The sequence below is a fragment of the Myxine glutinosa genome, chromosome 1 (genome assembly GCF_964187855.1).
Source record: "Myxine glutinosa chromosome 1, kmMyxGlut1.1, whole genome shotgun sequence".
In the NCBI taxonomy this organism is placed as follows: domain Eukaryota; kingdom Metazoa; phylum Chordata; class Myxini; order Myxiniformes; family Myxinidae; genus Myxine; species Myxine glutinosa.
In genome coordinates this window covers 415,046,730-415,059,225 of record NC_136261.1, presented here as the reverse complement: position 1 = coordinate 415,059,225, position 12,496 = coordinate 415,046,730, and the positions used below count along the sequence as shown (strand labels likewise).

Here is a 12,496-nt window from a genome sequence, read left to right as displayed (position 1 = left end):
ATGGAGGGGGAACAAACACCAGAAACAGATTTGACCAGACGCCACCAGGATTTGGAAGAGGGAGACAGATAAGAGAGTTCGGTCTTGAGAACGGAGAGATATTGTTTCCTGGCTCTCCTGAGGGTGGACACACACTTGTTTTGGGATTTGTGAAAGGAAATGAGATTTCCTTCCGTTGGATTTGCTTTCCAGGAGACAAAGGCAAGTTGTTTCTGGGCAACAGCCTCACCACAAGATTCCGTGTACCATGGACGGGAGGAAGGGCATGACAACTGAAGACGAGATGGGATAAATCTGTGCATGAGAGAGAGCAATTTACTCTGGAAGAATTCCCAGGATGAGTTGATGTCAGAGGCGGTAGAGATGGGAGACCAGTCCAGATGATTGATGGCTGCTTGAAGACCGTACCAGTTGGCCTGAGTGAAATGCCAGACTCGTCGATGCTGAGCAGGCTCCCTGAGAATGGTCAGAGAGATGTTCACCTTAACAAGCACATGATCAGATGAGCTGATTGGAGCAGAAGAAGAGCAGCAGACATTTTCAGGGAAGTTAGTCATAACCAAGTCTAGAAGAGAAGATGCTCCGTTCACTGAGATCCGGGTCGGGAAATTGACAGATTGTGTCAGTCCCAGTGAGTCGCAGAAGTCCTTTGCTGAGGAGCCATGGCTGGTGAGAGAGGTACCCACACCCAGCCAACTGGCATGGTGACAATTGAAATCACCACATATGAGGAAGAGAGAGTTGGGATGAGTAGATAGAAGTTGGTCCATATTATCAGACAGCGAGATGTAGATGGAGTCATCACTGTTTGGTGGACGGTACAACACACATATGAACAAGAGGTGGGAGCGAAAGGGAAGCCGTAGCCAGAAGTATTCCTGGGGGTGAGGTGGAGAGAGTGCAGTGCAGGGCGAGTGAGGAAGAGAGTGTTTGATAAAGATAGCAACCCCACCTCCAGGACGAGGCTCAGGTCTATCATACCGGAGGAGGGAGTAACCCGGGAGAGATACTAAGGAATCAGAGACATCATGAAGGACGAAAGTTTCTGTTCAGCAGATCATGTCTGGTTTGTCAGAAGCAACCTGTATGGAGAGATCAGTTAAGTTTGAACGAAGGCCCCGGATGTTTGAGGTCCATACCGTTAATGAAGTGGAAGGGGGAGCATCGGATACAGAACAGGGGGGAGGAGGGGTAGGGTAAGATGTGGAAGAGGTGGAAGAGGTAGGGAGAGCTGTTGAAGGTGTGTCAGAGATTTCAGAATAGCTCGGAGAAAGGGAAGGATGGGGCGGACAAAAGGTTTGAAGGTGATTGGGTGAGGCACAATGAGGTGTTATTTGAGGAAGGGGAAGAGCGTGGCAGAAGGTTGGGGGAGATGGAGGTGAGAGTTGGAAGGGGGAAGAAGTGGAGAGGATGCTTTGAGGAGGAGGGGTGAGAGGGGGAAAATTGAGAAGAAATGAGGGTGGGGAGATTTGAAGGGGAGGGGTGAGGGGGGAGTTTTGGAGGGGAGGGGTGAGGGGGAGTCTTGGAGGGGAGGGGTGTGGGGGGAGTTTAGGAGGGAAGGGGCAAGGGGGGAGATTTGCAAGGGATGGGTGATGGGGAGGATTTGGAGGGGAGGGGCAAGGGGGAAGATTTGAAAGGGATGGGTGATGGGGAAGATTTGGAGGGGAGGGGTGATGGGGAAGATTTGGAGGGGAGGGTTTATGGGGAAGATTTGGAGGGGATGGGTTATGGGGAAGATTTGGAGGGGAGGGGTGAGATTGGATTTTAGAAAGTGTACGATTAATGGGAAACGAACATTTATTGCAAAATGAGTTTCTTGTGACCTTCTAGTCAAAAATATGTTTAAGGACGCTGGAGGGAGGATGGAGTGCAGGAGAGTTTAGGGAATGTAGAAAAGAGGCACTGCAAGAGATGGATTTTTTTTTTGGGATGAATAGATTTGGGGAGCAAGTCGAAAGCAACCTTTTAAAAAAGAAGAAGAAAATGGTGTTACAATATACGACAGAATACAGAACTTGAGGGGAAAGTTTAAACATTTTAAAGTTTAACAGTGAAAACTATCTGGGGAAATGGGGGAGAAACACGTGGTCGAAGAACGAACGAACGAATAAACGAATGAGAACAACGAATAAGAACAGAGAAGGAAATGTTTTTCTGGGGTTTTTTTGAGTTGAGATTTTAAACAAGGAAGTAGGCTATGGGGTGAAAAGACTGGGAAAAACAGAGAACTAAAGTTATTGGAGCACAAACGATGGACCGCCGAGAGAAAAACAAAGCCTCAAGGTTGTACACTGTACAAGGCCTCAGAAGACACGACACGAATTAACACGATTTTCTATACAGGTATGAAAGATTTACACCGAGAATCTTCCTCGGGACACACTATATGTACACACACCATAAAATAAATACAGTTATAACGAAAACACAAATGGGAACAATTACTTGACTTCAATTTCGATGGAGAGCATGGACAGCTGCGAATAAACAAAACCTCACCAGCAAGACCGGAAGCGGAAGCGATATCTCTACTTTCCCTTGTGTAGGCCCCACCTCAAGTGGGCTTGAAGGCTTTGCAGCAGGTGATAACTCATAAAAATAAATATGGATGTGCATTGAGAGTAGGTAACCCAATTATCACTGCCAAATCGTTTGGCACCAAAAGAAAACACGTTTGTAAAAGAGTGAGAACCCTGCATCCGGAACAATTGATGTCAGGAGTGAGAATCGAATCTGGGGCCCTTTCAGCAGCACCACAAAAAGTGTAAGGAGTGTCGGGTGAAATTGTACTTAAAAGAGTTATACAGCTACGTCAAGCCAAGGTAAGCAGGACGTGGTGGGCCTACTTGAGGTAGGATATGGAGGAGCTAATTGCCTAGGAAGCTGTAAATGAATGTAACATTGTGGGAGAAGGACCAGGAGGGATAGCAGTGGAGGTGCCGATGGCGATCGAGGACCCAACCCTCACCAGCTCCTGGAAAAGGCAACACTGATGGCACAGAATAGTGGGTCGCCATTACCATCGTGGTCCGGCAGCGACCAGGTGATGTTGTTGATTAGTCAACTAATGGCACAGATGACGATGAAAATGGAGGAGGGACAACGTGGCTGGCATAAGGCATGACATGCATGTGGGGCAGGCAGAGGTAAAGGCTTATATGAAGGCTATGGGCAATGAGATAGCTGGAACGCTCGAGCCTGTGTGGGTAGAGGTGACTGAGCATGTGGATGGTGTCCGGAACGAGATGGGGGCAGGTGAGGCTAGAATGATGCAGGACATAGATGGGATAAAAGAAGAGGTGAATGGACTTAAAGAAGGAAAAAAGGACTTGCAGAGGGGCAAAAAGAACTGAACAGCAAATTAAAAGAAATAGAGGATCTAAAGCCAGCTCAGAAGGGCAAGTAGGAAAGAATGTAAAATGGGCCGTGATGACCGAACACAGAGGATATAATAAATGGGATGAATGACAGAGACAAAAGAACGGAAAATGAAAGAAAGAATGGAAGACACTAAAGTAATCTTAGAAGAAGAACTAAAGGGGGAAAAGATGGAAATAATAAAGATAAAAATGAAATGAAATGGATAAAGGCAAATAAGAATGATTAGAGACAAGCGAGAGGGCAAATAATGTTAAGGATGAGATCATGGAATGTGTAGAAACAATGTGTAAATATTGGGATAACGCATGGCAGGTGGCTTTGGATCTGGGGTTCCTTGGAGTGCCGAGCCTGAGTGTAATGGAGTGTGTGCCACGAGCATGCAGAGTGGAGTGTATGAGCGAGAGTATGGGTCGTGCACCGACTCAGATGGGGGTAACCGTTGGCTTGACTGAGGGGAGGGCTGAGCCTCCTGAGTGGGAAATATTTTAAATGCTGGGATGTTCTGGTCCTGTGCACGGGAGATTAAAAAGAACAGGTTTGTAATCAATACCGGTCCAAGGGAGGTCACATTTCAAGGCACTGCATGTCACTGTGTGTTAACGGTCCATGTCGGGCAAAACTCCCGTATGCAGATGATTGGAAAAAATTTTTTCCAAGGAATGATGTGCGTCTGAGTGTGCACGGCACAAATGGTGCACCCGACATGAATGGCAAATTCAACAACGGGATCTCCGCCGGAAGACCCAATGTAAAGTATTGAGTGAGATTGACTGTGGAGTGAATCGTGTGAATAAATGGTGTGCGAGAGATCATGAGACGGCCGGTGTGTGTAAGTTTGTGTTCGCTGGTCCGCGAGACGATTTGGGGATGTACCGGATGTACCTCGGTGCGGGAGTGGGCATGGTGAAGGTTACGAGGCTGCCCGTATGTGTATGACGTCTGCGGAGGTTTTGCACATGAGCATTGGATGTGGAGAACACGTAGGAAAATCTGCCGAATGTCAGTGCGAACATTTAAATTAATTGGCAAGTTACAGATGTGCCGCCAACCTTTCCCACAGAGGGGGACTTACAAAGGAAAGAATATTTAGAGAGGAAGCGGCTTAAAAGCTGGAACACCAGAGCAATCGCTGCTGTTTGAACGTGTTGAGCATCCGTGGAGAAGCTGCCTACCTGTTCATGCCATGGAAGGATCGCCTGCCGAGATCAATTGTGTTGCCAGGTTTGGCGGTCTCAATCGGTGTCAGTAGTTGCTCAACATCCCGTCAGGCCGCGAACCTCTCCACGGCATGGCGATCTGCAGGTCCAAAGGTCGGGGAGAGTCCGAGAAGTCCCACTCATGACGCACCCCAAACCCCGCGTTTGCAACAATATTTTCACTCTATCTGCTGCTTGGGAGTCAAACAAAATTGAAAATCATTCCAAACAGGAGAATTGCTGTTTATAATGACATCATAAAGTAGACTAACAAAAGGCACAAATAAGCAATCTAAATGTTAGATAGAGTGATGTAATAGACAGTGTGGAACGCCAGTAATTTCCAGAAATTTTTGGAAATGAATTTTACAATCTTGATTTTATTTCAATTGAATTCAATACTTAAACACTGTTGAACACAAATCGCCTTCTTGTTACTTACACTATACTCCAGTTTAGCGGTACTTGGACATGTTAAATAGGGTGGTGTAAAGGGGTGATGTAGAAGAATGCTTCAATGGTGCTTAACATCCGGAATTTTTATTTTAAACAATCTTAAACTTCATTATTATATTTAAATGGAAGTACAGTGAAACCTAGACTTACGAGTGCACCAACTTACGAGTTTTCCGAGATACGAGCCGTCGCTCGGGCGGTTTATTGCTTTGAGATGCGAGCCGAGATCTGAGTTACGAGCTTACGCCACCCGCCACCAGGTGGGTTCCGGTCACGTGGTTATCTTGCCGTGCAAGCATTTCTGCCGTATATAGCTGCTGTTTTGTTTTCGCATGTTGGTTATTTTGGAGCTTACGCCACCCGCCACCAGGTGGGTTCCGGTCACGTGGTTATCTTGCCGTGCAAGCATTTCTGCCGTATATAGCTGCTGTTTTGTTTTCGCATGTTGGTTATTTTGGAGCTTACGCCACCCGCCACCAGGTGGGTTCCGGTCACGTGGTTATCTTGCCATGCAAGCATTTCTGCCGTATATAGCTGCTGTTTTGTTTTCGCATGTTGGTTATTTTGGAAAATTTCTTAGTTTTAACCATGGGGCCTAATAAATTGAGTGCCAAGGGCAGTACTGAGAAGAAGAAGAGGATGATGTGCTTGGATATAAAACACGCAATCGTCGAACAACATGAGCGAGGTGTGCGTGTTGTCGACTTGGCGAGGCGGATGTGAAGGCAGCTGAAGATTTTATTATAACTTTTGCCGAACTGATAGAAGCTGAACGATACATCCCCCAGCAAATCTTCAACTGTGACGAGACAGGGCTCTTCTGGAAAAAGATGCCGAGGAGGACGTATATAACGGCAGAGGAGAAGAGCATGCCAGGCCACAACTTGTTCAGAGTGCCGGCGATAGCTCGCCTTCTCTTTGTGGAAAACACGGTGAGATCCTTAACATCCAACAACTAATGGGACGCAAACGGGGCGCCCAGTTTAGCGGTACACACATTGATGAATCACCCTGCCTGTGATTCACCCATGACAGGTTATAGCTGGGTCGGGATTCAAACCCAGGCTGGACAGTTTAGAGACAAGTGTGCGTACCTCCAGTCCAGGCCATCCTGCCAACTTGTATGCTGCATACAGGTGAAACATAAAGCGCGAGATATTTTTATATATACTGTATATTTAAAAAAAAATTGGTGTGGTTTTTGGCGGGCTGGAACGGATTAATAGCATTTCAATGCATTTTAATGGGGAAATTTAATTTGAGAAACGAGCAAATTGAGTTACGAGCTCGGTCACAGAACGAATTAAACTCGTAAGTCAAGGTTTCACTGTATATATTTAATGGTATAACATATTCTTTGAACTCTCAAGATGGTTCTCAGTCTCATTTCCCTGCAAAAGACACGCTTATTTGTACACAGGTGATGTCTATCCTGTAAATGTGGAAGGCAGACAACACAACAACGATTCATCTGTCACAGAAGATTCAAAATGTGCTTCTGCAAAGGAAGGTTCAGATGATATTCACATGACAAACGGAAGTGCTTCTTATTTTGCAACTCGTGAGTGGAAATGTAAAAAATGAACATACAATCTTTTGTGGTGATAATTTTTTTTTTTTTTGGAAAAGAGTTAAATATTTAGCATTTTGATTTTGAACCCAAAAAATAAATGTGTTCTTTGTTTCTGTAGAACAATCCAGAAGGAATATGGGACAAATGAGGTCCAATCGCAGCTTGACAGTGAAGAAGAAGCATTTTTTGAAGAAACAATCACGACATCAAGACTCACTTCCTATAAAATACAGGTTCATGTCTGGTCCTCGCAACACCAAGATTAATATTAAATTAAACAAACACAAAAAGGTTGTAGAAAGGCAAATACATTATAAGTGTAATATGTGCAGAATGGATTTTGCTTCAACGAGTAACATCAAAATACACATGAGGATCCACACTGGAAAACACCCCCACAAGTGTTCTGTCTGTGATAAAGGTTTCTTGACAAAAAGCAATTTGATTAATCATTTGAAGATGCATACAGGAGAGCGACCCCACAAATGCTCGATATGTGATAAAGGTTTCTCTCATAAAGGCCATTTGAAATCACATATGAGGATCCATACAGGAGAGCATCCTTTCACATGCTCGATATGTGATAAAGGTTTCTCTCATAACTGCAGTTTGAAATTACATATGAGGATACATACAGGAGAGCAACCTTACAAATGCTCGATATGTGATAAATGTTTCTCGCAAAAAGCCAGTTTGAAATTACATCTGATGATCCATGCAGGAGAGCGACCTTACAAATGCTCGATATGTGATAAATGTTTCTCTCAAAAAGGCAATTTGAAATCACATGTGAGGGTCCATACAGGAGTACGACCTCACAAATGCTCGATATGTGATAAAGGTTTCTCTCAAAAAGGCGATTTGAAATCACATATCAGGATCCATACAGGAGAGCGACCTTACAAATGCTCAATATGTGATAAAGGTTTCTCTCAAAAAGGCCATTTGAAATCACATATGAGGATCCATACAGGAGAGCATCCTTTCACATGCTCGATATGTGATAAAGGTTTCTCTGAAAAAGGCAGTTTGAAATCACATATCAGGATCCATACAGGAGAGCGACCTTACAAATGCTCGGTATGTGATAAAGGTTTCCTGACAAAAAGCAATTTGAAATCACATATGAGGACCCATACAGGTGAGCAACCTTACAAATGCTCGATATGTAATAAAGGTTTCTCTCATCGTAACAGTTTGAAATCACATATGAAGATCCATACAGGAGTGCTGAAATATGAAATACTGGGATATGAACAATTAGGTTAAGAGGATTTAGAAATTGAAGAAACCGGAAAATGTACCAGTGATTGTCGGAGCAACAGGGAATCTGGATGATCATTTTTTACCCTAATTGAGTCCTTAAAAAAACGTTCTGGGGAATATCACGACAAATAAGTTACAGGTGGAGGCTGTCAGAGGTTCAGTGAGGATTCTAAAACGAGCCCTTGGAACAAAGCTATGAGAATTGAGTTTGACAAACTGGTTCATGAATAATGATACTTTACCATAAAAGGAGGTGGAGGTTTTGAGTTCTGTGAGAACTCCCCCCGAACTCCTAAAACTCGCATACGGAGATAACGACCAATGAGGGCATCCATACAAATGTTATATTTGTGACAAGGATTTTATTTCTAAACGGAGCTTGAACTTCCATAGTGCAACCTATGCTGGAGAGCTCGCATAAAAAGTGCTCTGTCCATGGGAAAAGTTTTGCTGATAAAGGTTTGTTAAATTCACATTGCATTTCCAATACTGGGATGTACGTGTCCCCCTTGTAAGCGATCCTCAGCAGTAGGCAAGGTATTCATTGAACCAGTAAGGAGAAGCCTATCGTGAAAGCATACAGTCCTTTGCGCATATACGTTGTAAGCACAACTTCTCAGAGTACCATCTGTAACCCCTCACAACCAGCCAGCACTCCTGAACCCGTTGATGAAAGCCATGCGGCTGGCTATCACCAGAATGTCCACAACAATGACTGTACATTTGTGCCAAAAGACAACAAGAATCTCAAAATTCTAACCCCATCTGCATCCTCAATCTAAGTTAAAAGAAAATTACAGCTTAAGAAAAATGTCATTTATTAATCTGGTTCTCCATATTCTCAAAATAGAGAACTGTTGAAAAATTGATGCCAAAAACTCAAATGGTAAAATAACTTCATCTCTCAATCTGATCTTGGATCTCATTGTGTTTCTTTCAGGGTCTCCCTTAGGTTGCCAGTTTGTAATTCTTGTCTCTGTCCTTGCCATGTATCCAGCCAACTTCCATTTGAGTTTTTTGATTGTGACCAGTGTTTAGCAAATTTGTTTTCTATCTGATTTAGTTGTTTTTCTTGTCCCTTTTTGGTTATGCTCAGACAGCATCTTTCCATGGCAGATTGAACATCAATTTTTACTCGATCTTTGCTGTCGTCCATGTTTCATTGTCATGTGTGATATGGAGAGATCACTGTTGTTGTAAAATTGTTTATCAGAAGAAGACTCCTGCTGACGTTTTTTCATGAAACTTGAATTTGTGAAGGGTTTCGCAATAAAGAGAGTTCCTCAAAGCACAAATGCAGTGTCTGTGTTATTGTGAATACGTCATGGAACATTCTGATTAATTTATCAGTCAGGCGAGAGTTTGGAGTTGTCCATATCCCCATCAATAATCCTGACAAACCGAGAGTTGTTCACCAAACCAGTTGAAAGCCTTGCATAGCATTTACCATCATGACATGACTGCACTTTATGCCATCAATGATTGCTGCCAAGCAGCTCGGTTACACAGGTCCCAATGTCAAAGGCCACACAGCTGGTTGCTGCCACATTTTTCTCAACATCAATGGTAATGCATTGTTAATGGAGGAAATCCTTTGAACACAGACTTCCAAAGAAGAGAAGAGGGGAACGAACCCCTCCCCCACCACTCCCCAAAAGCTTGAGATTCAAGTCGATGTGGCCACTGACCAGACCAAGCAGTAAGAATTATTTCAAAAATAAAAAATTCCAAAAACAGATCCTGGCAACTACAGACCAATCAGTCTGCTCCCAATCATCAGCAAGGTCATGGAATCCATCACCACTTCTGACAAATCCTTCCTCTTCTCCAATGGTTTGATCTCTGATCATCAATATGGATTCAGACCAGGCCACTCTACTCTGGACATGCTGCTTCTACTGTCTCAACAATGGATGGGTGTCCTCAACGTGAGACAGGAAATCAGAGCCGTCTCCCTTGACATATCTAGTGTCTTCAATACGGTCTGGCACCTCGGCCTGCTCACCAAACTTATGGAATCCATGGAAATTTCCACGCATGTCTCACAGATTTTCTCCTGTCAAATTAAACGTGGGTCTTGTCTAAGATTAACCACTTCAAAATAGGTTCAAAACTGGATTTATTCGTTATACAGTGACAGCATCCAAATAATAATAAAATGAAAAATCGGTCAGAGACCGAGGACTTGCCGGAATTTACTTTTTTATCGGCCATTCAGGACAAATATGGCGGCTGAACCACGTAACCTATAACGTCATTATTAACATACCTTATTCCTCATGGAGAGTTCTTTACAATGAGCCATGTCTCAATTTTTTCTATTCAGCACTTTTGGAGATATGGAGGTGCAAATTTTTTCGGTTTTTCCAAGATGGCGTCCGAACCACGTGACCGATGACGTCATCATTAACATATTTTATTCCCCATGGAGAGTTCTTTACAATGAGCCATGTCTCAATTTTTTCTGTTCAGCACTTTTGGATATGGAGGTGCAAATTTTTTCGGTTTTTCCAAGATGGCGGCCGAACCACATGAACGATGACGTCATCATTTGGGCACAGTATATTAGAGGGCAAGACAAATACGTGTGCAAAGTTTGGCGCTTCTACATGCAACGGTGTGGACATAGTGCTGCAAACAGACAAACAGACAGACAAACAGATGAAAAATTGGTCAGAGACCGAGGACTTGCCGGGAATTTACTTTTTTATAGGCCAATTAGGACAAATATGGCGGCTGAACCACTTGACCGATGACGTCATCATTAACATATTTTATTCCCCATGGAGAGTTCTTTACAATGAGCCATGTCTCAATTTTTTCTGTTCAGCACTTTCGGAGATATAGAGGTGCAAAGTTTTTCCAAGATGGCGGCCGAACCACGTGACCGATGTCGTCATCATTAACATATTTTATTCCCCATGGAGAGTTCTTTCCAATGAGCCATGTCTCAATTTTTTCTGTTCAGCACTTTCGGAGATATGGAGGTGCAAAATTTTTCGGTTTTTCCAAGATGGCGGCAGCACCACCGGACTGATGACGTCATCATTAAAATATTTTATACCCCATGGAGAGTTCTTTCCAATGAGCCATGTCTCAATTTTTTCTATTCAGCATTTTCAGAGATATAGAGGTGCAAAAATTTTTCAAGATGGCGGCCGAACCACGTGAACAACGACATCATCAATTGGGCACAGTCTATTCCCGGGCAAGACCAATATGTGTGCATAGTTTGGTGAATCTATGTGCAACGGTGTAGATGACACAGACAGACAAACAAACAGACAGACAAAACTGCAAACAGACAGACAAACAGATGAAAAATCGGTCAGAGACCGAGGACTTGCCAGAATTTACTTTTTTATCGGCCATTTCGGACAAATATGGCGGCCGAACCACGTGACCGATGACGTCATCATTAACATATTTTATTCCCCATGGAGAGTTCTTTACAATGAGCCATGTCTCAATTTTTTCTATTCAGCACATTTGGAGATATGGAGGTGCTACGTTTTTCGGTTTTTCCAAGATGGCGGCCGAACCACGTGACCTATGACATCATCATTAACATATTTTATTCCCCATGGAAAGTTCTTTACAACGAGCCATGTCTCAATTTTTTCTATTCAGCACTTTCGGAGATATGGTGGTGCTACGTTTTTCGGTTTTTCCAAGATGGCGGCCGAACCACGTAAAGGATGACGTCATCATTAAGATATTTCATTCCCCATGGAGAGTTCTTTACAATGAGCCATGTCTCAATTTGTTTTATTCAGCACTTTCGGAGATATGGAGGTGCAAAGTTTTTCGGTTTTTCCAAGATGGCGGCTGAACCACGTGACCTATGACGTCATTATTAACATAGTTTTTATTCACCATGGAGAGTTGTTTTCAATGAGCCATCTCTGAATTTTTTCTATTCAGCACTTTTGGAGATGTGGAGGTGCAAAGTTTTTCGGTTTTTCCAAGATGGCGGCCGAACCACGTGACTGATGACGTCATCATTAACATATTTTATTCCCCATGGAGAGTTTATACAATAAGCCATGTTTCAATTTTTTCTATTCAGCACTTTTGGAGATATGGAGGTGCAAATTTTTTCGGTTTTTCCAAGATGGCGGCCGAACCACGTGACCGATGACGTCATCAACTGGGCAAAGTCTATTCCAGGGCAAGACAAATACGTCTGCAAAGTTTGGTGATTCTACGTGCAACGGTGTAGACGTAGTGCTGCAAACAGACAGACAGACAAACAGACAGATGAAAAATCGGTCAGAGACCGAGGACTTGCCGGAATGTACTTTTTTCTCAGCCATTTAGGACAAATATGGCGGCCGAACCACGTCACCGATGACGTCATCATTAACATATTGTTACGGATCTCAACGTCGGCCTTTTCCCCTTACCAAGGGGGGTTACCTCCTTGTCTGTTACTGACCGACGTGAGTCCTGGAAATCCCAACGCTCCTTCCAGTCGGGAGCAGCCAGGGTAATTGGTCAATGAAAAGTCCCAAGGACCTGAGTGCCACTCCTGACCGTGAAACAGGGAAGGGACTCCCGCTCGAACCACGGTTTTAGATGGACTAGTTGCCGAGCGGTTTTAGCAACCCGAAGTTCGAGCCGT

The 12,496-nt window shown here is 43.7% G+C and overlaps 1 protein-coding gene across 2 annotated transcripts in view; it reads left to right on the top strand.

Annotated features, from left to right (window-relative positions):
* Positions 1 to 9,167, top strand: part of LOC137419045 (uncharacterized) — a 29,759-nt gene extending 20,592 nt beyond the window's left edge. For both annotated transcript variants that reach the window (XM_078770558.1, XM_078770559.1), the window contains 2 exons: positions 6,454 to 6,594; positions 6,725 to 9,167. In XM_078770558.1, coding sequence (XP_078626684.1) covers positions 6,454 to 6,594; positions 6,725 to 7,875 — 1,292 coding nt within the window. In that variant the 3' untranslated portion in view covers positions 7,876 to 9,167. The remainder of the gene's footprint in view (positions 1 to 6,453; positions 6,595 to 6,724) is intronic.
* The last annotated feature ends 3,329 nt before the right edge of the window (positions 9,168 to 12,496 follow it).